This window comes from Brachyistius frenatus, unplaced genomic scaffold (genome assembly GCF_029030835.1).
Source record: "Brachyistius frenatus isolate BFR_SWC_R1_liver_20210118 unplaced genomic scaffold, ASM2903083v1 Contig_198, whole genome shotgun sequence".
Lineage (NCBI taxonomy): Eukaryota > Metazoa > Chordata > Actinopteri > Embiotocidae > Brachyistius > Brachyistius frenatus.
In genome coordinates this window covers 302,997-330,206 of record NW_027210797.1, presented here as the reverse complement: position 1 = coordinate 330,206, position 27,210 = coordinate 302,997, and the positions used below count along the sequence as shown (strand labels likewise).

The window sequence follows — 27,210 nt, the reverse complement described above, 5'->3', positions numbered from 1 at the left end:
ATTTTTAAAATTTATTTTTTAATATGTATGGGTTTTGCACTACAGGACTGCTTGTTTTTTTTTTTTTTGTGGTCGTGTTTTGCACCTCAGCGCCACCGTGCAACACAGTCCCGAGTCCAATTTCTCTCCTGTCGCCCTCTGGCGTTAAAACCCCGTCAAGACACGTGTCCCGCTTAACCAATTTGTCACGGCTGCCACGTAGCTCCGACTTCCTGAAATGCCAGAAAGTTAGGGAGGAGGGGGGGGGGGCATTTCGGTGCCATCCTCCTCTGTTTGCTCACGGTGAGTGGATTTTTCTCTTCCCGTCACAGAAAATATACCAAGTTTACAGTGGAACAAAAGCGCCTTGAGACGTCCTGAGACGTAAACTGCAAAGCTTTTGCTGCACGTTTTAACTAACAGTCCGAGCTGATGAATAACGGGGTCAAAAACTGATCCACAACGCAAGAAGGCTGCGCGGAGGACCGGTCGTCCCAAGAGCTGGTTTTTAAAGGGGTAACTAGTGTAACTAGTACAGTTACTGCAATTTTAAGTAGGCTGCATTTGTCTCTATTTTCAAAAAGGAAATATTTCCACTAGTTTTATCTGACCGGGGTTTGAAATTGGAAGCCAAACTGTGTAACAAAAACGTCAAACTTGAATACCATGATTGTTAATGACCGTCCCTGACAATGATAGACAAAAAAATAAATAAAAGTTGCATTTAAATTCAGCGTTCACTATCAAAAGGGTACAGCAAGCAGTAGCTTTCTTGATTAACTCAACTTAATGAGATATTAGTACATTTACCTTAAGTAAAAACGTTCAATTAGTTTATATATTTAGGGGGAGTTTAATCCAGTCCTGAATTTTAAGCTTTGATCAACTAAAAAAAAAAAAAAAAAAAAAATGGAAACCTGCTCAATAGCAGAGTAAACCAGCTGACAAGTTTCCTCACAAACATCAATTTTGTTGATCCTCCATCAAGTGGACTCCCTGATGAAATCATGGCAATCAACAAGAGGGTCGTCAAGGCAACGGAGCAGCAACAGGCTCTTTTAAGGTCCTTTGTCTTTTCTGCGGCAGACCAAGAGAGCACAACAGGAACTGTAAATTGTCCCTTTAATCTTTTTTTTTTTTTTTTTAATGTTTTGCATACATATTTCACAGAGGATGCCTTCTCACAGACGGATTCAGACCTGCACAGCTCGACCCAAACGCGCACATAACGGAACAGGAGCAACGGGTAAGTTATTTGTAAAAGAGTGATTTTTTTTTTTTCTTTCTTCCATTTTAAAGCAGTTTTGCAAGTAATGTTACCCTGCCAAGTGTTTATTTGATCTCTGAGGTGAGGGAAGTATTAGATTTTGAAGGAGATGCATTAGAGATGACGGGCATGATTTGTCAATGCAGATCCACATACTTCAATGTCATGGCTAGTGATGACCAATATTTTCTGTTCCAGCCCCTGAAACAATCGAGGGCTGCAAACGTAACGCTGTCGGGTTTAACGTGTGGACTGCGTGTTCGTTTTCTCTGCGTAATGGCAGACTTGTAATACTGAAATCCATAAGGTTTCATGCTGGTTTCTGTTCTCCTCATTTGCGTTTCAGTCAGTGGATCCTGTCCATCAAAGACTCCAGAGGTTGATCTGAGGAGCGGTCAAATTGATGAATGGGGCATCGTTTCTTAGAAATCAACTCAAAACATGATAGATACAGTGAACCAATGTAAAATAATATCGAAACGTTGTCCGAATCTGTTGTTGTTTTAACCTCAATAGTAACTGCGAAAAGAAAAGAAAAAGAATATGCGAGTAAAGAATACTGCAATGGTGAGATAACAAATAATAAACCAAACTACAGGAGAGAGAAGACATAAAGTTAGTGAGACGCATATAAATACATAGAGAGTAAAAGAATGAGGGACAGGAGTGGTGCTCAGTGCATCATTGAAGGTCCCCCCCCCCCCAGCATCCTAAGCCTAAAGAGGCATTACAAAGGGATGACCTGAACTAGTACTAACCATAACCTTTGTCAAATAGGAATATTTTAAGCCCAATCTTAAAAGGAGGGAGGGTGTTTGCATCCCGAAACTGGAAGCCAGTTCCACTTGAATAGGGGCATGGAAGCTTAAGGCTCTGCTTCCCATTCTACAGCTTAGATAAGATAGCAGATAAGATTGAGCTTGCGCACTGAGACCTTTGTAAGTCAGCAAAAGAATTTTGAATTCTGTTTTTTTTTTGAGTTTCTGGGAAACCCGCGACTACGAGCTCATACAGGAAAAATATGATCTACCCGGCTAAATCCTGTTAGTACTCTTGTTGTCGCATTTTAGATCAGCTGCGGACTTTTAAAAGAGAAACTGGAGCATCGCGATGACGAGGAATTACAGTGGTTTGGCCCAGAAGTACCAACTGTATGCATTAACCTTTCCAAGTCATGCTGAATGTTGCAGGATGTTCCTTATTTTATTAATAGTGCCCGAATGAAATAAAGCAGTCCCAGTAACTTGCATTACGTGCGAGTCGAAGGATCCAATTTTCCTCACGGCGTTACTGGAGTCTAAGGCAACATCTTCTCGAGTAATTTGGTTGGATAAAGAATTTTTAAGATGTTTCCGGCCAAATACAATAACTTAAGTTTTATCCTAATTTGAAAAAAACATTACAATAATTGATTGTGAAAACAAGAAATCATGCTCTCAAACTGAGAGAGTGTGCTCTCGATTTATGGCGATGATATACTCCCATATCCCCAGTGTAACAGTAAATGACCAGTACACAATATAGTACTACACTTATATATATATGTATATATATATATAATACTATTCATCTTTTTCTCCCGATGGATATCCTCAGTCCAAATTGAACGACGGTGTGATAACTTCCCTCCTCCGTGTCTCCGCCAGCAACCGGCTGACTGCCGGCGACACACGTTCGCCACTCGCCGGAGATTCCTTCACAGACTTCCCACGCGTCGAGGACCTACGACTTAACAGAAGCGTATTCCTTAGGCGTCGATCTGGTTAACAAGTCCAACATTATTATTTTTTTTTTTAAATAGCTCATGACGCTGCTGTTTCACCCGAGGCGTAAAGGGGTTTCTGATGAGGGAACTTCAGTATTGCAAGTGCGAGTTAAGCCTTCAGTTGCTAGTGAAACTTATGTAGGTTGAAGCACATCGATACCAAACTTTTTGTTGTTGTTGTTGTTGTTGTTGTTTAATTCCCGGCATCCCTTCAGAGTATTTTTGCGCTCTCCTTTTCAAGTTAGAAACCTTCCCACCGCACGCTCTGGTTTACTCGCGCCTTCATTTCCTCCAGCCTACGTTGCTGCAGCGTATTTACACGCTGAAGATGTTTTTAATTCTGCGACGATGAAACATTTAAACGGTTGACGCTGACGAACGCGAAACTGCCTCGCAACCCCCCCCCCCCCCCCGTCGGCCAGACGCCGCAGCCGTCGGTGATCCGGGTAGCTCGCCGTGTGGCGCAGCCGCTTTGACAGAAAAGGTCACTTTTATGACACCCCGTATCTCGTAGCACCCTTTTTTTTTTTTTTTTTTTGGACGCCGGTGTAGTTTTGGTTATGGACGGTAGGACGGATGGTGTAGACCGGTGAGCCCCCGACGGTGGAACTGATTTCTGACGAGAGCTCCGTCGAGTTGAAACTTTTCACGCAGAAATTCACAAATTCAAAACAGCATTTATTTGTGTGCGTAAGTGCGTGTCCTCTTGTCTCTCAGCAGATAAACCGTCTCAAATGTTTGCTTTCAATTCCAGGTTGTTCCGTCCTCCTGCTGGTGTCAGCTTTGAACGGCCTGGTCTTTGGTTATGAGCTGGGCATCATCTCGGGTGCTTTCCTGCAGCTGAAGGCAGAGTTCAGGCTCTCGTGCGTCCAGCAGGAAGCTCTGGTCAGCTCTCTGTTGATCGGAGCCTTGCTGGCCTCCATCACGGGTGGCTGCTTGATAGACCGCTACGGCTGCAGGAGCTCCATCCTCCACAGCAATATCTTGGTCCTGACCGGCAGCCTCGTCATGCTCGTCAGCTCTTACCCCGCTCTGTTCGTGGGGAGGATCGTGGTGGGTTTCGCCATGTGCACGTCCTCCATGTCCTGCTGCATCTTTGTGTCTGAGATGGTGAGCCCCGGCCGCAGGGGCTTCGTGGTGACGCTGTACGAGGCGGGGATCACTGCGGGCATCTTGGCAGCTTACGTCATGAACTATATCTTTTCTGGCTCCGCGAGAGGGTGGAAGTGGATGTTCGGGTTAGCTGCGCTGCCGACTTTGGTCCAGCTGGTCTCCGTCGGGTTTCTCCCCGCGAGCGCCGAGAAACCGAACTTCCAAGGTGACTGCTTTCAAACTGAACGAGACCTCGCGGGCACCGTTGAAGCCCAAGACGCGGGCGACTCGAGAGTAATCTACGGCAAAGACATCGAGGAGGTCGGGTGCAACAGCCTGTACCTGTTCCGGCGCCGGGACAACATGAGGACTCGGACCGTCATTGGTTTGGGTTTGGTTCTCTTTCAGCAGTTCACGGGCCAGCCGAACATCCTTTCTTACGCCTCCACCATATTCCGCTCGGTGGGCTTTCGGAGCGATGCCTCGGCGGTGCTGGCGTCTGTGGGCTTGGGGTTGGTCAAAGTGATCGCCACTCTGAATTCCATGGTGTTTTCGGACAGGGTGGGCAGGAGGCCCCTGCTTATTAGTGGCTGCTTCGTTATGGCCGCGTGTTTGATGACTATGGGTTTCCTCAGTGGACATTTGCCGATCAATTCCGAGAGGTCATGTCATTCACAGGACTACGATATTAACGCGACAGATCTACCTCATTCACCCGGTGGAAATCGGTCCGTTTTTGATACACCCCTTAACGGGAGCCACCCACTTTTCAATAACGGCGCGCGAGATGAAGATGCAGTGTTTGATAAAGTCGCCCGGACTCCTGCGGAACCTGCTCCGGAATCTTCTCTGAACAGCGGCGGCAGCGTTACGAAGTGGATCATTCTCATGTGCATGATGGCTGTCGTCACTGCATACTCCGTTGGATTTGGACCAAGTTTGTATACTCACTCAAAATAGATCATTTTACAGATCAGTAAGACCGTACTTGTTTTTACTTGCGCATTTCGAGCTAAATATATATTTTTGTGCTTTTGTGTGCTACGAGCATGCCGAGTTGACTAATATAGATTTAAGTATGATACCATTATTCAACTTCACTTTTTTTTTTTTTCCCCTGTGGGTTAACAGAGCTTTGTCTTTTTTTTTTTTTTTTTGGACCAGTGACGTGGCTTCTCCTGAGCGAGATATTTCCAGCCGCTGTCAGAGGAAGGGCGTTCGCATTCACCAACTGCTTCAACTGGGCTGCCAACCTGTTGGTCACTTTCACCTTCTTGGATGTTGCTGGTGAGTTTCAGCGGGGGGGGTCTCAATGGCACAACAACCTCGGAAGCGAACGTCACAAAACTGGTTAAAAGCTTGTCATATTTTAGTCAATATTTAGTCGTACCGCCACCAAGGCTTTGGAGCTGGGGCACGTCAGTAAAATGCCTCCAAAATTAATAAATGAATATTGACGTTCTGCTAATTGAGCAGCTAATTACGCTTTTCAGGATATGAAAAGGCCTATTAGGAACTGCGTGATTAAGAACTTAAATAAAACAAACATTGTTTTTAGTCTATAAGTCAATCAACCGCCTCGGGATCAAATAATCGCATTCCCTCATTTTAGATCCGAAAAAGCAGGACATCGCAGCAACAAGCTGAGCCTCTTTTTAGTTATTGCTCAATACAGTAGTCGCTTATTTGCCTTTTATATAAAAAAAATGCATCACATTCTACCCATCGATAACTAACCGTCTGGGTGTAGGTGTGCTGGCAGCCATCTGTATTAAGAGGTTTTTCCCACTGTAGATATTCAATAAAAAAAAAAAGTTGATTAACGCTGTGCCAAATCACAACACGTCATCTCAGGGCACTTTACTTTTGTAAGGTGAAGAAGACCTTACAGCATTAGAGAGAGAAACTTAACATTTCCCACATGAGTGTAAGTGGGGAGAAAACAACAACAACAACAACAACAACAACAACAACAAAAATCCCTCTTAACAGGAAGAAGCATCCGACAGAACCAAACTCAGAGGTTGGCAGCCATCCGCCAGTTTGGTTGAGTGGAGAGGAAAAAAAGAACAGCACAGCGAAACAACAAACGATATACCCTGAAGGCGGCGCTTAAGAGGCTGCATCGCGGGGGAAAAAAAAAAAAAAAAAAGAAGCAGCCTGACGGTGTGTGTCTTGAGAGTGCTTCAGGTCTGTGCAGCCCAACTGGCCGAGCCTCTTCGCAGGACCTTCAACCTTTTGAGTCTGCGAACGGGGAGAGTCGCGCTTCTGGTCGAAAACACCGGTGTCTTGTAAAGCGGGACTGTCGGGCTGCTATCATCTGGATCAGCCACGTGGGAAGTTATGTTCTCTTTGATTTTTTTTTTTTTTCAACTGCATTTAACACCGCTCAAAGAGCTTAGAGAAGCATTTCACCCGGACAGAGCACTCCACCGTTAAAAGACTGCTGGCCTGCTCCGGGTTCCCAGAGTTTCCAAAAGTAGGTTAGGTTAGGTACTTTATTATATTATATTTATAAAAGTAGAATAGAGAGGTAGAGCCTTCAGCTTTTAAGGCCCCTCTCTTGTGAAACCAGCTCCCTTTGTCTCGGTTTGGGAAGCGGACACGATCGCTACTTTTAAGGTTAGGCTTAAACTTTCCTATTTGACAAAGCTTATAGAGCTGGCTTTTATATTTTAGTCCTGAACCATCCCTTAGTTACGCTGCGATAAGCCTCGGCTGCTGGGAGACCTCCCGGCATGCAGCTCCTCTCCTCTCTCTCTCTTTCCTTCTCCATGCAGAACACCGTTACGTTTCATTGACTTGACTTCTCTCTCCCGTAGTTTTGTTTGTTCGTTTTCTCTTTATGAAGTTCCCCTCGCTCGCATTGTTTAATGCTTTTTTGTTGTTGTTGTTGTTGTTGTTGTTGTTGGGAGGTATCCTTCGTCCTGCAGCTGCACGTCTCCGGCCTTTGATTACCGGTCCCACCCAAGAGTTCATTGTGTTGCTGGTCTTTTCTTTCTTACTCTCCCCTCACCCGAACCAGCCGAGCAAATGGCTGCCCACCATTTGAGCCCGGTTCTTTTAGGGATTGTTCCTGTCAGATAAAGAGCTTTATCTTTCCAGCTGTGGGAATTGTTGAATTGTCGGGTCCCTCTCTAAAATGTTGTAAGGCTCTTTTGTAAGAACTTTACCACAACCCCATTTCCCCCAAAAAAGTTGGGATGCTGTGTAAAATGTAAATAAAAACCAAATGTGATGATTTGCAAATCATGTAAACCCATATTTCATGAGGGGGAAAAAAAAAAAAAATCTGAAATTGTTGAAAGTAAATTTGACGTGACTTCTTTCTAACTGAAGAGAGAGAACTTTGAAAATGTAAAATAGGAAGAATTAGAGAAAGGAACGTCTTCACTAAGGCAGCTGTAATGGAGATTTCTTAACCAAAGCTCGAACCTAAAAGTGAACACGCAGCATAAAAAAAAACGTCGACGGTAGAGAAAACACATGTTGTATTACAAAATATGATTGAGGTCATTAAATAGCTTTGTCAGTCTGATTCATTGATGAATTCATGCTGTCAAGCTCATGAAGATAAAAAAAATAATAATAATAACAAGCTGATATGTGTTTTTTTTAAAAAAAATTTATTTAACAGATATGATCGGTCTGTCGGGGATGTTCATCGTGTACGGGCTGACCGCTGTCGCGGCCGGAGTGTTCTTCTACTTCCTGCTGCCAGAGACCAAAGGGAAGACTCTGGAGGAGATAGACGAGGAGCTGCGTGCGGACGGGTACGATCTGCGTTTTGCCTCACGGGATACACGCGATTTGCGTTGACGCCACGAGACCCTGAGTTGTGCGTCTCCGGACCTTGTTTTGCAGGTTTCGCCGCGGCGGGGATTGCTACGGCTTCGTTGGCGGTAGAAATACTTCCAAGTACCGCAGGGTGCACTGTCAAGTCGGCGCCTCGGGGGCGTTACTTTAGATGTTTTCGTCGTCAGAAGCGTTTCCAAGTAAGGGCGCGCCCTGCGCACTGAGCTCGCGAATGAAAAGCGCTTCGCGGATCGTTGCGTTTTGATTTTTTTTGGAAACGCAGCTCGAAACTAAAATTTGTTAAGTGTTGCGCCGTCGCAGGTCAAACTCGACGGGCGTGACCGGGCGCCGTGGATCCTTTGGAACACCGAGCCGGTTCGAAGAACGATGGGGTTCCCTCGCGCGGGCGATCGCCGGGGCTTTCCGGCGAGATGACGACCTCCCCCCCCCCTCCCCCCCCAGGTAACGTCGAAGTCAATCGGAGTGCGGTTCGGGAATCCGTCCGAGAGCGCCCTCGTGTGGCCGACGGAGTTCCTGGAATCGGGAATCCCTCTGAACTTGTACTATAAATTGTAGCATTATTATTATTTTTTATTTATACTGTGCAATTGTAACCTGTGGAAGTAACGTGATGCATATTGTGTTTATGAGGACAAGCGGTCTTGTATGAACATGAGATAACAGCCAGATGTAACTGATAAATAAAACGTGTTTATTTACACAAATATTCTTCTAGATAAGGACATAAAAATATATACAGTGATGTAGGGACTTAGTTCCCAGGTCAATGTATACACGGTCTGATTTTGCATTTTCGGGGTTTGAAAAAAAAAGAAAAGAAAAGAAAAAAAAGGACATTTATATACAGCAGGGTCTAAAACTTACACTTTCAAACTCTGGCACTAAAACAATGGAGGGGAAACTACCCTTCAAGTGCTATTTATCATCACCGCTTCCTGCAATGTGCTGGAAAAAGACTTATGGCTCCTTAAAAATCTTCCCCAACGTTACTTACAGTTTTAAACGAACTAAGACTTTCCCCTCAACACTTTAACGGTGACCTCCAGGAGATTGTTCCGTCGCGTCTCATTCATGACACATTTTCATCCCGCATTACGAGCATCTCCGTCTGCAACTCCCACAGAACAAAAACTAGGTTTGGTCGGTCTTTTCTTCCCACCGAGTAAAAGCTATTTTCCAGTTGGAATATCGCAACAAGTCGGAACGGAGCGGATCGGACGAGCAGGAAGTCAGACAAAGGAAAGCGAAAAGCACCCGGTCGATTTTTTTTTTTTAATTTTTTTTTTTTAAATAAAAAATCTTGTACAGATCCTTGTCTCCCCCGCCCCGAGGCTTTGAAGAAGGACAAGAAATGCGTTTCTCCTCCCGCCCGAGGCACGGTATATGAAATGGTTACAAAAATACATTGTGAGAATTATGTTTTCTTAAACAACTAAAGCACAGCGAGCTGTCTTAACTTTGTCTGTACGCTGCAGGACAAAGTAGGAAATTATAATGACCAAAAAACAAAAAACAAGATAATTTAACAACATTTTACCCACGCAAGAAGCACAAAAAAAAATAATCAAAGGAAAATAACCAAAGCATGAAAAAAACAAAACAGAATTCTATGCTTCCAAAAATGCTCCCGTCGGGGTATGAAGCCATGCGGAGGACGGAACCGAACCGAACGGCGGTGCACATGCGTCGCGGCGTGACGAGACCCGTGCCCGGTGGGGGAAAAAAACGCAGGTAAGTAAACTTTGGTTATGTCTCGAAGCAATTCAAGCGAAGCGACTTGAAGTAATTCAAGGAACTGGTAAGCAGCATGTTTAAGAATCCATTTCTTTTGAGAACCTGAATGAATCGTAACCCCCCCCCCCCCGCCCCATTTCTTCAGCGATCATAGCACAACACTCGAAAGAGTTCAAACCACTTCACGGTGATCATCTCCTCATCCAGTATTCTTGAAACGTTTTTGATTAGAAAACAAATCGACAAACAAAACGGGGAGAGTCGCGTATAAAAAAAAAAAAAAGACTACTAATCTGGATTCGGTAAGAAAGGCGAGAGTGGCACTGGTCTCGTCGCGCCCCTTCTCCCCCGTCCGGGCCGGGTAGCGGCGGAAGTGGGAGAGATTGAGGAGAAAAGGGGGAGGAGGAGGAGGAGGAGGAGGAGGAGGGGGTTGTTAAGTGCAGATCTGGTTGGGGTTGTCACTGTGGGGCGCCGACAGCTGGGGGCACCGGGGCGCTCAGGGCGTTGGTGGTTGCAGACAGGACCGGTGAGCCGGTGAGAGGGCCGAGGGCAGTGGAAGCTGGCAAGGCAGAGATACCTGAGGCGGGGGAGAGGACACCATCGAACACGAGACAATATTCAGTCCATTTCATTCTGAGCCGATCGCGCGCAGCATTTACACCTTCAGGAAGAGGAACGCGTCACGGGTTCAATTTATCACATTCCTCCAGATTCTGGGCAAAAAAAAAAAAAGGAGTCGCAGCAAATCTCCCATTTAAGCTTAACAATCAACCCCCGGACCTAAACGTTGTTATAAATCATTTTTGAAAGTCTTACTCTGTCTCTTATACTCAAACAGGAAATGACACATAAAAACCTATTTGTTTTTTTTTTTTAAACTGATTTCTCCAACTTTTTATCTGACTTAGTGCTCAGTAGAGATAACGTGATTATAATGGGTGACTTAAACGCTCGTATGGACGTGGACGAGGACAGCCTCAGTTCTCCATTTCATTTCTTATTAGACTCAGGTGGCTTTTCTATGTCCAAATTACTCATTAAAAACCCTGCAGTTATTCCAAAATGCTGCAACGAGAGTATTGACAGGATTTAGCGAGAGAGATCACATTTCTCCTATTTCAACTTCTCTCCGTTAGCTTTTGATAAAATCAAGAATGGAAGTACAGAAGAAGTAATAGCAGTTTCTCCTGCTGACCTACAAAGCTCTTCATGACCGGGCTCCATCTTATCTGAAAGTTTAACAACTATCATTCCAATAAAGCCCTTCGCTCTCAGACCGCTGGCCTGCTTTGTGGTTCCTAGAATTCCAAAAGTAGAATGGGAGGCAGAGCCTTCAGCTTTCCTTTCACTCCCCTCATTTTGTGTTTTCCCTTTTTTTTTTTTAGTTGTTGTTGTTGTTGTTGTTGTAGATATCCTTTGAGCCTGCAGTATAATGGCTTCATGGCATGTTCTTACCAGTGATCATGTTGGTTGTGCTAACAGCCGGGTTCCCACTGGGCAGGTTGGCTGATCCAGCCACACGAGACTGATCTTTCACAATGGGGACTATAGGAACAACAACAACAACAACACAATAAATCACTTACTTCTTTCATGGCATGAACAGATTGTAATTTCATTGTTATAAACTGGTGAAAAAAAAAAAAAACCGAATGATGAGGGCTTACAGAAGTAAGGGTGATCCATGGCCTCGCGGGCGGTCAGTCGGGCCTGGTGGTCATAGCGTAGCAGCTTGTCTAGAAAATCCAGAGCCTCGGGGCTGACCAGATGCTGGTTCTCACTGTGGACAAACCGCTCCCATCGCTTACGAGAATGCCTGTAGGGCAGAAATGTAATAAATGACCAAAAACTACAAATACCACCTAGCAGTTAGTATGCCTCCACTGACCACTTAAGTTGCACATCTTAACATCTACATATGTCCAAACATATGTAAAATGTTCATTCTAAAACGTGGATGCTTCCCACACAACTTCAACTCTTGACAGCACAAAAGATCTACGCAATCACCACAATTTCTAAATGGACACCCAGGGGTAATGTCACAAATTCCATATTTGTCATAAAAGTGAAATATGGTCACAATCTCCCCTTCTGCTCCTCAGTTGTGGTATTAAATAACAGACAAAAAAAAAAAGAATAACAATGATTTTGTCCTAATAGACATCTGTGTGAAATGTTTTCATTCCTGACCTATGAATTATTAAGTTATGGCCCTCCCTTCACGTATTTCTGAGATATCACAATGATAAGAATGGGACTTTCGAATAGGATGGTCGTGAGGTCATTTTGAACTTGACCACTGACCTTAGATTCACCAAAATCTATTCACTTCATCCGTGAGTCCAGTTGAATGTGTCTGCCAAATTTGAAGAAGGTCCCTTTAGGAATTCCTGAGATATTGTGTTCACAAGAATGGAAAAGATGTGAGGTCATAGTGGCTGGGACCTCTGACCACTAAAATGTAATCACTTCATTGTTGAGGTCGAGTGAACATTTGTGCCAAATTTAAAGACATTCCCTCCATGCATTCCCCAGACCTAATGCTCGTGAGCATGGATCAACACATGACAGTGACCTAAACCACTGAGCCCCAAAGTGTAATCAGTCTGTCCTTGAGTCCAAGTAAATGTTCGTGCCAAATTTGAAAGAGATCCCCTGAAGGCATTCCTGAGACATTACCGTCACGGTTGTGAACTCACAGTGACCTTTTGACAACCTGAGATATTGCGTTCACATAAATGCAGCAGGCAAATAGGTCCAAACGAACATTTCTGCCAAATTCGCATTCGCGAGCATGGGTCAATCTGAGGTCACAGCGACCGTAACTACTAAAAATCTTATCAGTTCATTGTTGATAACACGTGAATGTTTTGTCCCCCCCCCCCCCAAGTTTGAAGAAAGTCCCTTCGGGCGTTCTTGAGATGTAGCATTTACGAGAATGGGACGGACAGATGACAGGGATATGAGGTCAGATTGATCTTAAACTTTGACTTTTGACCACCAAACAATTCAGTTCCTCCTTGAGGCCAAGTGAACGATTGTGCCACATTTGTAGAAATTCCCTCCAGGAGTTCCTGAGATAACACATTCATTAAAATTGTTGAATTGGGTTCACAGTGACCTTTACCTATGAGCCACAAAATCTTATCAGTTCAGCCTTGGCACCAAATAAAAACTTTTTGCCATGTTTGATGAATTTCCCTCAAGGTATTCTTGAGATCACGTTCACAGAAAAAGACGGGTGGACAATTTACACAACATAATGCCGCTGGTTATGGCTATTGTCCGCGCTTGGGGATGAAAACATTGAATTCTGACGTCAGTACACACTGTAGAAAATGATCTTTTAGACAGATAATTGAATGAACTATCTCATAGGATTGAAGCTAGTTCTTTTTCTCCAACATAAACGCTTCAAATATTTACCCAAAAAAAAGCAAAACAAAACAAAAGCCAATAGAGAGAAGATACCACCATTATCATGTGGTCTCAGAAACGGCTCTTACCTTCCCAGAATGTCATTGAAGCGAGGTTCCAGCTCAATGTTGTATTTGTCAATATAGTCGTAGAGGTCTTCTGTCCCCAGAACCTTGGCTATTCTCACCAGCTACAGGACAGCAAGCATAGAGCAAACAGTGGTTCAATGCCTTTGGGCATTTGCCTTTACAAAATGCACAAAAATACACTGCTACCAGACAAGTTTTGTTACAGAAAAATGTGTTTCTTCCACAGCACCAAAGTCTAATAAACACACACACACACACACAAAAAAGTGCGTGTTGTGGTGGTGAACGCGAGAAAGGGAGAGAGTGCGACACCGTGAGCAATTGCGACTCTGTGAGGGAGAGAGTCCGAGAGATAAGAGAGTATGGAAAAGATCCGGTCAAGATGGGGTGACACGATAGGGGCAATGCATGACCGCACGGGAGGGATTCTGGCGCATTTATGATTTCCAAATTCCGTGCAAGTGGCCATCAGTTAAGATGCTGGGTATCCGTGGTTTCCTAATAAACAGGGTGGACTCTCCCTGCAACCACACTCACCACCTTTCAAAGCCATGCCAGACATGCGGCATGTTGTGTATCCAGACTGCGTATAAAAGTGAACGTGGCTTCCGGGTCTGAAGAATTTGGCCTGTGCCAAAGTGCCATAAAGTGCAATACCACTGAGGGCCGCTAGGGGTTGGCCCTAAAAAGCCTCCCACTTTATAAAAGAGCCAATACATTTAAAAAAAAAAAATAATAATAATTTTTTTTTACACAAGTTATAATAGTGTCTTAAGTCCTTCCTTTTTTAGTAGTTTTCTGCCGGTTCATCTGAAAGTAATCATTAAGTCATTAAGTAGAAATTAAGCCTCAAAAACAAACAACACTGTGTTTTGTTTACCTGGTCATAGTTGTCATGACCATGGAAGAAGGGCTCCTTTCTGAAGATCATGCTCGCTAGCATACAGCCCAGGCTCCACATATCCAGACTGTAGTCATACATCTAAAAAAAAAAACACACACACACACACACACACACACACACACACACGCACGCACGCACGCACGCACACACACACACGCACGCACGCACGCACGCACGCACGCACGCACACACACGCACGCACACACACACAGTGGAAGAGTGAGAACGAGCACAAACAGCGTGAAAGGAGAACAATTTAATATCTGAGATGCAATCCCTGTAATCTAGCCAGATAGTATTAAATGAGCATTAATGAAAAAAAAAAGAAAAAGAAAAGCAGTTAGGATGCAGTTTTGCATTACTGGGCGTAACTCCAGTTCTATGAGTACGTGTGTGTCGCCCTCTAACAGGCTTTGCTCTTGGTAAATCCACTTGAGGCTCGAGGGCTGGGTATTGCCACCGATTTCCCAAGTCAAATCAAGTCTGATTCACAAGGTCCCGATTCAATTTCTGAATCAATTCAATTTAACTCGGTATCAATTCAGTTAGGGATATTTCCGTTATAGTGCCTATTTTGCTAAGATATGTAACAGACTCTGAGAATTGATTCTGTGAATTGTACAAGGAACCCTCTAACATAGTGCGTTATTGAAAATATGAACGTATACATTAAGAATAGACCGCAAAGCAGTTACAAATGCCAATCAAATATATCAACTATGCATACATGTGGTTTTTTTTTTCTTATTAATGTTATAAACAACACTTTTTACATTTTATCACAAGGCAGCGAGTGCAAATACGACCCAGCAGCAAATGTAAATGTCAATAATCCGTCTCTGAAATCACACACGTTGCTGTGACTTGTCTCGCAAAACCTTTGTACAATCAATGAAAGTGGTTGGGGTACACACAAAATGTATACAGCATGTATGACAGGATTAGCAAACTAAACACAAACCATATATTAAATTGAAGTAAAAAAAAAAAGAAAAGAATAAGAAGTAAAAAAAAAAAAAAACGCGATGAAAGTTAGGTGGACTCTGCTGACTTAAGTGCAGTTGTGATGCCATTTTCAACACCGCTGTAAGGGCATATATCTTTGCGTAGGAAAGTTGAGACGTCTTTTGGACGTGTGGAGAATCGGTTTGCTAAAATCTACGCACGTCATTCAGCCGCCGTCTGGAGGCTCCAACTGTGGCAGGAAAGGCGGGACGTTATCGCAGCCCCGGGTTTGAACGACGGGGCGCCCATCCGGTGGGTCGGTACAAAATATCCGCTGTAGGGCGATGAGGCGGAGCCTCGAGCGGATTACGAAAGAGCAAAGCCTGTTAAGAGGGCGCAGCGTGTACAATATAAAACCATAGAACCCGATGACGATAAAAAAAAAAAATCCAGTGTTTCCCCCGACGCACTGTCACAGTTTCAACACGGCCCGCCAAAATAATCACAAATGTAAAAATCGCGTTCTTAAATCCTCTTTGTTGCCGACTCACCAAATGTCACAAGTAAGGGTGGCGCGCCCGCTGCTTCGCGGAACTGAAACGATCCACAAACGCAACAAATTTTGACATTATTGTTAATATCGAAAGCGTCGCACGTCTCGCAAGTGGGACGAACGGGTGTCGAGATATGCGAAGGACAAACAGACAGGGATTTGGGAAATGATATCGAGACATTATTGCCAACTAAAACTGGAGCCTTGCGACCAGCCCTACCAGCACGTAGCCTGCAACCGCTGTGAAGTGCATGCCGACAGGGATGAGTTGAGATACCGTAATTAGCCATAACGTGTCTAGATAGGCCCGATTTCCTGGTTACGAGCTAGGCTATCGCGGTGACGTGGCATAGACCCGAATGCTATTGGGCTTAAGATTCAATGTACCGTGTTGAAATGAATTCAAACGTTCAGTCTCTTTGCTGGTTGTTCCAAAACATTCAAAAATCATGACTGCTTCTGCCGTTACCGTTGTTGTTGTGCACGTGCTTGGAATTTTTTAAAAGGCACAATATAAATATAAATTCTTTGTAATAAAGCACAGTGTGAATAACTTTACTTATTACAGTTTTGGATTCATTTGTTGGTACTCGTAACAACTTGCATTGCTTTTTCAGTGCACCGGGCTCTATGAAATACAACCTTTGAAAGAAAAGATTTAAAAAAAAAACAAAAAAAAACAACAACTTGAATTTGCTGAAATGCAAATTGAAAAGCCACAATGCTTCTGTGAGAACTTCCTTTGGACAGATGAGACAAAACGGGACCCACATAAACACGCCAAGTTAACTTGAAGCATATTACTCCACAGCCATACCTGATAGTCCACCAAGAGCTCGGGTCCTTTAAAGTAGCGAGAGGCGACTCTGACGTTGTACTCTTGTCCGGGGTGGTAAAACTCAGCTAGACCCCAGTCAATAAGGCGCAACTAAAGACAAAGAAATTAAGCAATTAGCACTGACAAACAGAGCGTGCATTAATACGCAACACAACAAGGGGAAAATTACATTTGCTCATTCGTCACATTTTATTCAGTTCATGCATTCCAGCAGCATTTCCCCATGTATGCTTTAGCTGGCTGCACAGGTGGATTTAAACCTGCCCAGGTGGATAAAATCCCCCCCCCCTTCATCTTAGGTACAAGTTACATTCGAACACTTTGGTAGCAGGCATGATCTGCATGTCGGCTGCAGAAGGGAGAACAGTGGGTCAGGGAATGGTGCCGGGAAGAGAGGCAACACAGTTGCTTGGTTAACTGATTATTCTCCTTTCCTTTGAATCCACAGTAGGGATCTGGGACAAATGTCTCACATACAGAATACTGAGAGGACCAAAATACCACAAAGGTCTGGACCAGGTTGTGCAGCGTGTGCTCTCAGCCGGGCAGAATTAACAGCGCACGGCTACTTGTGTTTGTATTTGTTTATGAGGTGGGGGGGGGGGGATCTAGGTTATTTATTAAAACCTACTGTGCACATATATAAATACTGACCCAGTGTTCGCCTGTATCAGTAACCCACGGTAACAGGATCTCCAGTTGCAAAGTAGCTATTTCACTCTTCTCAAACGAATTCCAGACGCTTTTGAAACAAAAACAGTTTTTTACATCTAATAACGCAATATTTTAATAGACGGACTGTTGTTGCTGAGTGGGAAGGGGATACAACCACTCAGGAAACAAGTTAAATATATATTACTTTTTTGAATACGATAAAAAACAAATTAAAAAAAATACTTAAAAACTAAAACTAAAATTTAAACATGCCACAAACAAAATGCCATAATACTCCATGACTTGACTCAAAAAATTATGGAATCTCCTGACTTTCAATGTTTGGAATCGACTTTTTATATTTCCGTGATTTTTTCAGAAATTCAATGACCATTCAGAACCATGTTGGTTGGTTTTGGTAGAAAATTAGCTCCATTCAAGAGGCTCTTTATGCACATCGGTCACATGCGGTGCCCCCCCCCCCCATAACTACAAGTAAATTATCAGCCCGCAGGAAACACTGGTTCAAGCATAGAATGACGAACAAGAACCGAAGGACAAAAGTAGAGACATAAGAGCCAAACAGAAGGTATAACATCGGATTAATGATGAAACTTGACTAAAAGTTACATTTAATCAGATGCCGAGTTTGAGTTTCTTGCTCACCTTGCGGTGCTCATGATCAATCATTACATTATGCGGCTTCACATCTCTATGCATGATTCCCATGCTGTGGCAGTAGTCCAGGGCCTGCGGACAAGAGCAAAGGTACTTTATATATTCAATATCGACAGTTTTTCCTTTTCAGCAATTCCAAAACAGCACCAGGCAACAAGATGGTGCCTCCTAGACAACACGTGGGTGGAAAAAAAAATAATGTCATAGTAACGCCAGAGTACCAAAGCATGTACAAAAAAAAAGTGAAAAACAATTTTAATTGAAGAAAAACAAACCATTTTCCACGGCATGAACAGTGTTGTTTCAGGACTTCACGCTTCATCACCTTCAGGATGTTTACGGGTTACATATTATGAAGTGAGTGGCACCCGGACCATGGAGGACTCACCTTGAGGATCTCATACATGTAGAACCTGATGTCATAGTCTGTCAGAGTCTGGTAGAGTTGCTGGAGACCGAAAACAAAGTCATTAAGTGTTCTATGTTAATGTCCTTCGATGAGCAGAGAGCAGTCATTCGTGGACAATCACATGCAGCCGCACGAAGTGATTACTCTGTCACAGTAATTGAGGATAGAACGAGAGGACGGTTGACTTTCTGGAATCAAAGACATATCACTGGACTTTTATATTCCTCCATCACGTACACACGCGTATGAGAAAACAACTTGTATGCCAAGGGAGGAGGTCTTAAACAACAATGTGGTATAGAGTAAAAACAAAGTTTAGGTCCTACCTTGAAGTCTGTGTTGTTTACATGTTCAAACACCAAGGCGGGTGTCCGCGACTGTAAAAGACAAAGGTTGTGTATTTAGAGTTCGTGCAGCTTTTAAAAACTAAATTTCAAGCCCTGTTAAAGCATTTTTTTTAAAGGTACCCTAATCAAATACATCCAAACTATAAAAGCTTTTATTATGACATTTAAATTACTTTTTTTGCAACAGCAAAAACTACAATATACAGAATTCCTTTATACCCACAGCCATCATTTTTTATTGGCACTTTATTTTACCAGCTGCTCATAAAAACTTTGACTGCAGATCATGATTATTTAATGCTTGCAAATTTCCAGAGTAAGGGATCAACAAAGGACATATGTAGCTATGACTGAAAAGTGAACACACACACAAAAAAGTGTTATCCATTTAGTTCTGGCATGTTGCCAATAAAAAAAATCAAGAACAAAATCCAGCGCTCTAGTACTCTGGTCAATTCCGCCATGCTCTGCATCTTGTGCAAGATGCCTTTGGAGAGCACACAAATATCTTCATTACAAATATTAAAAGATTACTAAATAAATAGATAAATATTGAAAGATGTTCGGTTTACATGAGTGTAAGGGAGATAAACAACAAATTACATTAAAAATCAAGCTTATTTTATGCAGTATGTTCAAATTCACTCACACTCCTAACCTTGAAAACAGGCATTCGGTTTTGATCTGTCACACCACAAGACAGTTTTCCACTTCGCCTCAGTCCATCTTAAATGAGCACAGGGCCAGAGAAGGTGGCAGTTTCCTGATCATTTATAAAAAAAAAAAATGGTTTCTTCTTTGCATCGTAGAATTGTAACCTGCATTTGTGGATGCAGTGAGAAGCTGTGTTCACAGACAGTGGTTTTCTGAGCCAATGCTAAAAACTATTAACCATTTTCACTATATTTTAGACTTCAGCAGTCAGCTGTAGGGACGGGAATGATTACAACTGTATTTAACACAGTATCAATGTTTCATTTTGTGATATCGTGGTTATCATCAATATCGGTATATCACGGCACCCCTAATTGTCATAACGGCAATAGTCTGATTTGGGCTGGTATGGCGTTATACTGTTATGCGTCATATCAGTATGAATAAATGTACATGCATAACCCAACGCAAAGCAACCACAAGCATGGCTGAAAGTGGCTTCCAGGAGAAGGAGTTGATTTCTCAGTGACCTCAGTAGCATGGAAGTGAGCTAACTACAAAAGATTAGATGTATAACAAACCACCATGGTAATATTTGAGATGTTTTGACAGACCATTTGAAAGCAATCTGTTACAATTACGCTGACATTTAAAATTAAACACTCATTTACAAAACATTTGAAAGATACATGGATGAAAAATGTTATCGTTTCTGACTTCGAGTCTCTGACTAAACCCACAGACACAGTCGTTTACAGTGTGAAGTGAAGTACAGCAACCTCTACAAAGCAACTTTCTCTAGTTATTTATTAACCATATAATACTATGTTCAATCAGCTTCTAAAAATCACAAGTTGTGAGAGCCTATGATGTCTTGAAACTGCCTTTGCTTGCCTTAAAAATGGATTTGATTTACAATGATGTAAATAGAGTAAAGCCCCTTAACTTGCGATTTATAGTAGTTTTGTTTGAAATAGCCATCCCTACACAGAAGCATTGCAGGTTCAAATAGTACTCATAGCACTGTAGACTTAACTTCACAAACAAACAGAAGTCCAAACAATAGCCATATATCCAGACACAACTGCGGCCGTCACATCCAGGTAGAGCATTGCCGGAGATCAGCCTTTTAAGATGATCGATGAATGGATCACATTAAGTGTCACATCGTCTCTTCTTTCTGTTATATGTGCAGAGTTTCGGGATATGCAGTGTAACTGGATGGAACCAACATAACGGTTTATATAGATCAGAAGTATAACGACACTTCCTGTAATGCAAAATGTATTGAGAGGTAACGCAAACATACTTTCAAGATGACGCAAAAGTTACACAAAAATACGACGAGGTTATGTAACTACTGAGATAACAAAAAAAAATATTGTTTCAGAAAAAACTTTTGGGGGCTTGTATATCTTTCTGATTACATTTCTGCTGACAAATTGCTTATGACAAGAATACTCGTGAAAAAGAAGCATTTGTATGCTGTTGGTTTCACTGTGGTTTCCTTTTAAAGTGGCAACAAATAACCATCAAACACTCTAGCTTGTCACTACTAGTCAGTCCTTCTTGGATTTAGAATTTTTTTTGAGGTTGCACTAAAGAAAAAAAGCTACATTTTGCAGTGTTTTTTTTTTATTGATGTCATTTTTGCTACTACCTCATAAAGGTTAATATGTAATAACTTCTATTGATAATAACCATGCTGCACATCACAGAAATATTTTAGTTACGATCTTTTACTTATTGAACGTAAAAAGTTCTAACATAGAACACAAAAGGTTAAATCTGTTGTCAAAATAGAAGGTTTAGAGGCTGTTTAATATTAATTCAAGACATACTGTATGCTCAAAAACAAAGTGCAGTCTCTTACAACTTTAAGTGTGTATTGGACTAATTTAACATACAGTAGTCCTCATTCCAATTGTGAGATCGCATTTCCCACAAACCCCGCCACTTCTGCTTTTCCCAGTTAGTTAGCATTGAGTTTGTTTTGCTGATGAGAGGAGAGGAAGCAGAGCTGTGCCGATTGTAAATGGAGGAGTTATTTGGAGCTTCTGTGTTTTTTGTGGAAAATTCGCCAGAACTTTGCCAAATTGCGAGCTCTCGCAAATACTGCAGATGTTTCCTAAATCTGTGTTATTATTGTGATGACAAGATATTGATTTCCTGGAGGTACTGACCACTGACATGTTCATGGGACATGTAGGGAGGCACAGTGGTGCAGTGGTTAGCATTGTCGCCTCACAGCAAAAAGGTTCCGGGTTCGACTCCGGTCCTGGGCCTTTCTGTGCGGAGTTTGCATGTTCTCCCTGTGCTTGCGTGGGTTCTCTCCGGGTGCTCCGGCTTCCTCCCAGCATTCGAAAAACATGCACCTCAGGTTAATTGGTGGTTCTAGAAATTGCCCTTAGGTGTGAATGGTCTTTGTTTCCCTCAGTCTCTCTGACTTTTGCAGTGTTGAGGAGATGCTTAAGCTTGAAACAGCACTTTCGTTCGTGTCTTCGGTCCAGTTGTGATTAGTTAGGTTTTATTGTCATGATAAACATTGTGGGAAAAACTTAATGCCGAGTACTAACTATAGTCGAGCATGAAACAAGAGTTTCTATCAATCAAACCATGAATTTTAATTTTGTCAATTAAAAAGGACTATGATGGCACTGCGCTATCGTATTGCTCAATTTTTTTTGGAGAGGCTGACATAGCATATTTGTATAACTGCAAACATGTCGATCTAGTCATAGTTGACCAAGTACTTACAGATACATATTTCCCAAGCAAAATCGATAAGGTGGCACAGGTGGTTAAGGCCCATCACGCTATTGGTACAGTAGTGTTATTTTAGGACAGCAACATACAGATTAATAAAAGGTAAACACAAACTATACTAAATATATATAATCAAATGTTAATGCACAGTAATATGTGGTACTTACAACAGGGTCTTTGACAATATCCATTAGGGAGATTATGTTAGGACCACCACGTAGGTTTTCCAGAATCTTGATCTCGCGCTTGATTTTCTTTTTCTTCACAGGCTTGAGGTGAGAAGGAATAAACAAAGTTAGTCAAATGGGACCTCAAATTATTCAACTGCAGGTACTGTCTAAATCTTTGTATAGATATACCTTGAGTATCTTCACCACCACCTTTTCATTATTGGTGATGTTTATTGCCTCAAAGACTTCACTGTACTTGCCACGTCCTAACTTCCGCACCAATTGAAAGTCATCCTGGTTCCTGGAAAAGAAAAACCCTGATCAAAAGTCTAGCATGTAGATTTGACCAAAAAAAACAAAACATGTTGAAGTGTTGTGTGAAGCTCAACAAAGTATTTACCCCCATTCAACTACATGGGACTCATAGTCCCAGTACTCCCTTGGCCGGTGAGTGTTGACCTCAGTGTACACTCGGGCCCGGCTCGGCACGGGTCCTGACATGTCCGACAGCTTGGCAAAGATGGTGGGGAGATCTTACTGCAGTGGAGGATGGTTGGAGTGCAGGGGCAATGGGTGGGAGGGTGGGAAATGAGGGAAGGTAGGGGATAATGGGGGTTGATCCCAACAGGGAAAGGGGTTTGGGGAGGGAGGCTTTGCCTGAGGACGGGGGGAGGGGCCACCAGGAGCACGGTGAGATAGCTGACAAAGAAGGTGGGACAGAAAACAGGGGATTAGAGAAATTGAATTCTTGATTCATACCCCCACATCACCGTGGCAGTTTCTACAAACACGTGTCTGAAGTGTCTTTATCTATCACGGTGATGTGCAAAAAAGCCACCGATCAGCACAGAAGTGAATGTTTGGCATTCCTTAATGCATTATTCATCTCGTCTACTCTGCCCGTCTGATGGCAAAATCATTCGTTGATAGTAAAGAGGACACTGAGGTGGCTGATGAAAAACGACCAAAACGGGAAAACTATTGTTCAGCTGTCCCAGAAAGAGAATGCAAGACAACGAAGATTATATAAGATATTTAATCGGTTATTGCGCAAGTAAATAATGGCTTATAGCTAATGGATTTGAACTGTGGTTTTCTGATCCTCCCATTGTCAGTCTTCACCCAGCAGCCAGCTGATTATGCATAAAATAAAAAATGTTATCTTCCCCATACTATTTCCAGGTTCTTTGCATTACTGAAGAAAAGAATAATAAGAGGGTTCGTACTTTAGTGTGACAAAATATTTCAATGTTTCAATAGAAGTAACATCAATGTTTACGACTCAGTACCAGCAGCTAACTTTACAAGAATTTGACTGTGTGCACACCCGGCATATTATCAAGCAGTCCTCGTCAAATCACAAGCGGCCAGCTTTAAGCTATCTGTCCACTCCTGGTATTAGTATGTATCTGCATCTCGAGTGACCACTTGTGATCAGATCTCATTTCCCCGCTCGATATGCAAATGAGCACATCCCCCAAAAAATATGAAAGTAAATAAGCACAAGAACAGGAACAGAAACAGCCTATAGTACGCTATCAATGGACAGGTTAGGGTGTCTCTAAGAGGACAGCATTTCTCTGTGACAAAAGAAAGAAGTAGAACATTTCAGGGATAGACAGCATTACATTTTGTACATTTAATGTAAAAGGGATCCATCATCCAATTAAGTGGGATAAAATATCAAGCCTTCTCAAAAAAAAGACAGGGTACGGATAGCTTTCTTACAAGAAACCCAATTAGTAGATAAGGAGCACATGAAACTTAAGCGAGACTGGTTAGGCCAGGCTTGCCACTCATCATTTTCCTCCAATAGCAGAGGAGCCGCTATCATAATACACGAGGTACTCGGTAAATGTAAAAGCGACTCTTGAGGGCACGTACGTTCTTGTCCACGGTCGGTGCATGGCACACAAGTGACTTAATATTTACGCACCAAATTCACAATCTCTGTCATTTTTGGACGACAGTAGCAGCAGAAATCGAGGAACAGAGATCCTCATTCACAGTGCTGGGTGGTGGATTTTAATCGTTGTCGAGACAACCCGTTGGACAGGTCTCCAGCAGACACGTGTACAAAAACAGATGCAGGTGCTTTACTAGGTAAAATGTTAGATGATATAAATCTGATAAATGAAGGGAGGAATCTGAACCCATCGGTCACGTTTTACTTCAATCCGCATATTTCTTATTCACATATCGATTACTTTTTTTGTGCTGCCACAGATAAGTAAAAGCAAAGTAAAAGCATGCAGTACAGGATCTATACACATCTCGGGAGATGAATGTGAGTGAAGCTATAGCTGGTACACAGAGGTGGCGTTTTCCATCATATCTCCTCACTGACAAGTAACTTAAAAGAAAGTGACAAATCTGGAGTTTCATTGGGATTCACTGTCATATATGTCGCACCGGAAAAAGCTCCGCCGCAGAAGCAAACTGAATTGGAAATAATAATAAAAAAAAAAGGCAGAGCTGGCCCATAAGTGTAGTCCAACTAAAACAAATCTCATCAAAGTACAAACTATTTAGAGGAGCACTAAATTCAATTCTGAATGGGAAAGCGTCTCGATCTTTATTTTATCAAAAGCAACGACTGTATGAACATGGAAATAAAGCTAGTAAATATTTGGCTCGCCTACTCAACCAGAAACAAAATGACAACACTATATAGCAGGGATGAGAGATCCAGGAGGGAAAAATTCTAAAATTCAAAATTTCTCCAATTAAATGAGCTGCACAAACAAAAGAACAGGAAATATTAGAAGCAACGGCTTTAATACACAGTGGCGAAAATCGACAGGCCCGCATGGGTTCACGGTGGAGTGGTTTAAAGCTTTTAAAAACAAGCTCCCTCCTTATCTGGTCAGAACTTATAACTACAGCCACAATACAACCCACCATTTACCTGAAACAAAGTCGCGAGCCAACATTAGTCTGATTCTGAAAAGGACCCCGAAGGCCCGGCGTCTTCAGAGTGTTTTTAGATGTATTTTCATAACGTGTATACGACAGTTGTAGTCTTATCATTTCAGACCGGACTGAGGGGCGAATAAGAAACGAATATAAAAACAGGACAAATACGCCGACAGGGCTTTAATGCTTCAGCCACTTTCTGCTGTAGGATGTAATATATCAGTAAAAATAAATAAATAAATAAAAATAAAAGAATCTATGTCTCGTAAAAATCAGAGGAAAGACACAGATGTTAGACAAGTCTCTGAACACACCGCCCTCCACAGAGGACCGTTTCACTCAGCGCACCGAGCTCTGCGGGATCTACTGTGATCGGTGACGACGTATTTCAGAAAACAATGGATTGATCAGTAGGCGGGACGTTTTTGATCCGAAATCTTGAACATAACCTGCTTCGTAGCGCACGCCTCAGGACGCCTCGGGAGGACGCCTCGGGACGATGATGCCAGGTGGAAACGGGGCGTAACCACAAAGGTGTGTACCACACAGCATTCCTCCACGCAGGATGTGGCCGAACAACCATTTATTTCGCTGACTTTTATTAGAGTCGATCCTCAACATGTTGAACTACAAGCTGCTCTAAAGCTGAAATGCCCACAAAAAAAATAATAATAATAATATTTGTGTATATATACCACAAATTAAATCAAAACAAGATATGCAGACAAAGAAGAGCAGAAGCACGTGGTTATCATTGTACACTGAACGGTTGAGTGAGTCTTGGTCTCCTGTCTCCTGTCTCCAGTTACACTTAAAACACCAGTGTGGACAAACGCACACGTGCAGCATGGCAGAGGGAAGGAGCAGGACACGCAGTCAACGTGTCCCGAGGCCCGAGACATCTGTGGTGACCGATCAAAGCTCCGGTGGAAACGGACACACAACTTTTTTTTAATTAATTTTATTTTTTATTTTTTACAGTGTGCGTGTGTGTGTGGTTAGAAACTGAATGGTTTTCGAAATGAGGACGAATAATGAAAGGGACGTAGCAAAACCGACTTTATTGTGTCTCGTGCCTCAAAAGACAACGCGGACATTTCAATTCAAGACGAGGACATCCGTGAATGTTTTATTTCCTGGTTAGTCGACAACGCGTCCTGAAAAGCAACGCCTGCAACACACTCGCTATATAATAATAATAATAATAATAATAATCCGAAACTCCCTTTTATTTGGCGACACCCGGTCAACGCCTCAGTTAACTTTAATTGAACAATTAACACTTAATTCAACTTTCACAACGAGCTCCACCAGTCGTCCACATCTGTCTCCAGTAGTTGGATAAAGCAGCCACGCGGCCCTCCCGATGCCGAAAGCGGGTTTTTATTAGGTCGTTAAATGCCCCCCCCCCCTCCAACCCCTAAAACTGAAATGTCTTTCAACGTGAAGGTGTGAGTAACTTATCGGGGCCCTGGTTGTTAGCCTGCTGGTCTGAGCGGAGCTAAACGTGTTAGCGCTGCGCTGTTTCCCCCCTCAAGACAAGGTCGAGGGGGAGTTTGGTCCTTTCGACGGGGGGAGGAGACACGACGCGGGGCGGGTACTTACCCCCCTCGGATCAAATCCCTCGATCACAAAATGCTCGAAAAAAAAAAAAAGTCTCGTAAACCCAGCGGCCCTCGCCTCCCTCCGTCGCCGGTGTTGCCTGTTACCCCGCGTGTGTGTGTGTGATTTCTGCTGTATCAGAGACAATATGGCTGACCGACGTCCCCGAGTGATGCGACGGGGTCCGTCGAGGGTCAAGTGTCTGCGAAGCCGCGGACCAGCTGGACGGGGTGACACCGGTGTCACGGTGCATGGGAGTCCCCCCCCCCCCCCAAAAAAAAAAAAAAAAAAAACACCGACGGTGGCGGGATCCTTATTGATTTATTTATTTATTTTCTTTGCGTGCTCGTCTGCGTAAAATGTATTTGTGTACTCACCTATTGATTTATACTTAACTGTATCTCTGTAATTCAGTTTTGATTGAATGTTGATATTTGAATGTTAGTTTATTGGAGTATTGATTGCGTGTAATTCACAGTTTAAAGTGCCGGTTTGTGTTGTCGGCTGATGTCAGCGGGTCATTCAGACCGATGACACCTTTTCAGGTTAGGTTAGGTTAGGTTAGGTAGTTACTTTATTAATCCCCGAGGGGAATTTTTTTTTCCGCTACAG

At 42.8% G+C, this 27,210-nt stretch overlaps 2 protein-coding genes and 1 non-coding gene across 4 annotated transcripts; 1 reads left to right on the top strand and 2 right to left on the bottom strand.

The window, feature by feature from the left end:
- Positions 1 to 242: 242 nt before the first annotated feature.
- Positions 243 to 9,200, top strand: slc2a10 (solute carrier family 2 member 10). 2 transcript variants are annotated; one of them, XM_069718736.1, is made up of 6 exons: positions 243 to 282; positions 1,150 to 1,225; positions 3,766 to 5,040; positions 5,268 to 5,390; positions 7,741 to 7,876; positions 7,968 to 9,200. In XM_069718736.1, the coding sequence occupies exons 2-6, from the start codon at positions 1,153 to 1,155 to the stop codon at positions 8,068 to 8,070; spliced, it is 1,710 nt and encodes a 569-aa protein (XP_069574837.1). In that variant the 5' UTR covers positions 243 to 282; positions 1,150 to 1,152; the 3' UTR covers positions 8,071 to 9,200. The 2 variants fall into 2 exon arrangements, with proteins under 2 accessions (XP_069574837.1, XP_069574836.1); XM_069718735.1 differs by lacking the exon at positions 243 to 282 and having other exon boundaries at positions 1,054 to 1,225.
- On the bottom strand, positions 8,590 to 26,790 carry LOC138632875 (casein kinase II subunit alpha). Its single transcript, XM_069718737.1, has 13 exons — positions 26,602 to 26,790; positions 22,481 to 22,779; positions 22,276 to 22,381; positions 22,078 to 22,185; positions 18,470 to 18,520; positions 18,123 to 18,182; positions 17,723 to 17,806; positions 16,382 to 16,492; positions 14,043 to 14,144; positions 13,163 to 13,263; positions 11,321 to 11,469; positions 11,109 to 11,198; positions 8,590 to 10,230 (listed from the first exon to the last, which is right to left on the bottom strand). Exons 2-13 carry the CDS (start codon positions 22,579 to 22,581, stop codon positions 10,112 to 10,114), a joined length of 1,182 nt encoding a protein of 393 aa, XP_069574838.1. The 5' UTR covers positions 22,582 to 22,779; positions 26,602 to 26,790; the 3' UTR covers positions 8,590 to 10,111.
- LOC138632893 (small nucleolar RNA SNORA57) lies at positions 18,287 to 18,421 on the bottom strand. The gene has a single exon (XR_011311840.1). It is a non-coding gene; the product is annotated as a small nucleolar RNA SNORA57 (small nucleolar RNA).
- Positions 26,791 to 27,210: the final 420 nt, after the last annotated feature.

Bases quoted from the DNA above. Each gene is read 5' to 3' on its own strand.
- slc2a10 (XM_069718735.1), top strand. From the start codon at position 1,126: ATGTTTTGCATACATATTTCACAGAGGATGCCTTCTCACAGACGGATT. The intron at 1,226-3,765 runs GTAAGTTATTTG...TTTCAATTCCAG, and splicing joins TAACGGAACAGGAGCAACGG to GTTGTTCCGTCCTCCTGCTG. The intron at 7,877-7,967 runs GTACGATCTGCG...CTTGTTTTGCAG, and splicing joins GAGGAGCTGCGTGCGGACGG to GTTTCGCCGCGGCGGGGATT.
- LOC138632875 (XM_069718737.1), bottom strand. From the start codon at position 22,581: ATGTCAGGACCCGTGCCGAGCCGGGCCCGAGTGTACACTGAGGTCAAC. The intron at 11,199-11,320 runs GTAAGCCCTCAT...TTGTTCCTATAG, and splicing joins CATGGATCACCCTTACTTCT to TCCCCATTGTGAAAGATCAG. The intron at 10,231-11,108 runs GTAAGAACATGC...CCCCCGCCTCAG, and splicing joins CACAACCAACATGATCACTG to GTATCTCTGCCTTGCCAGCT.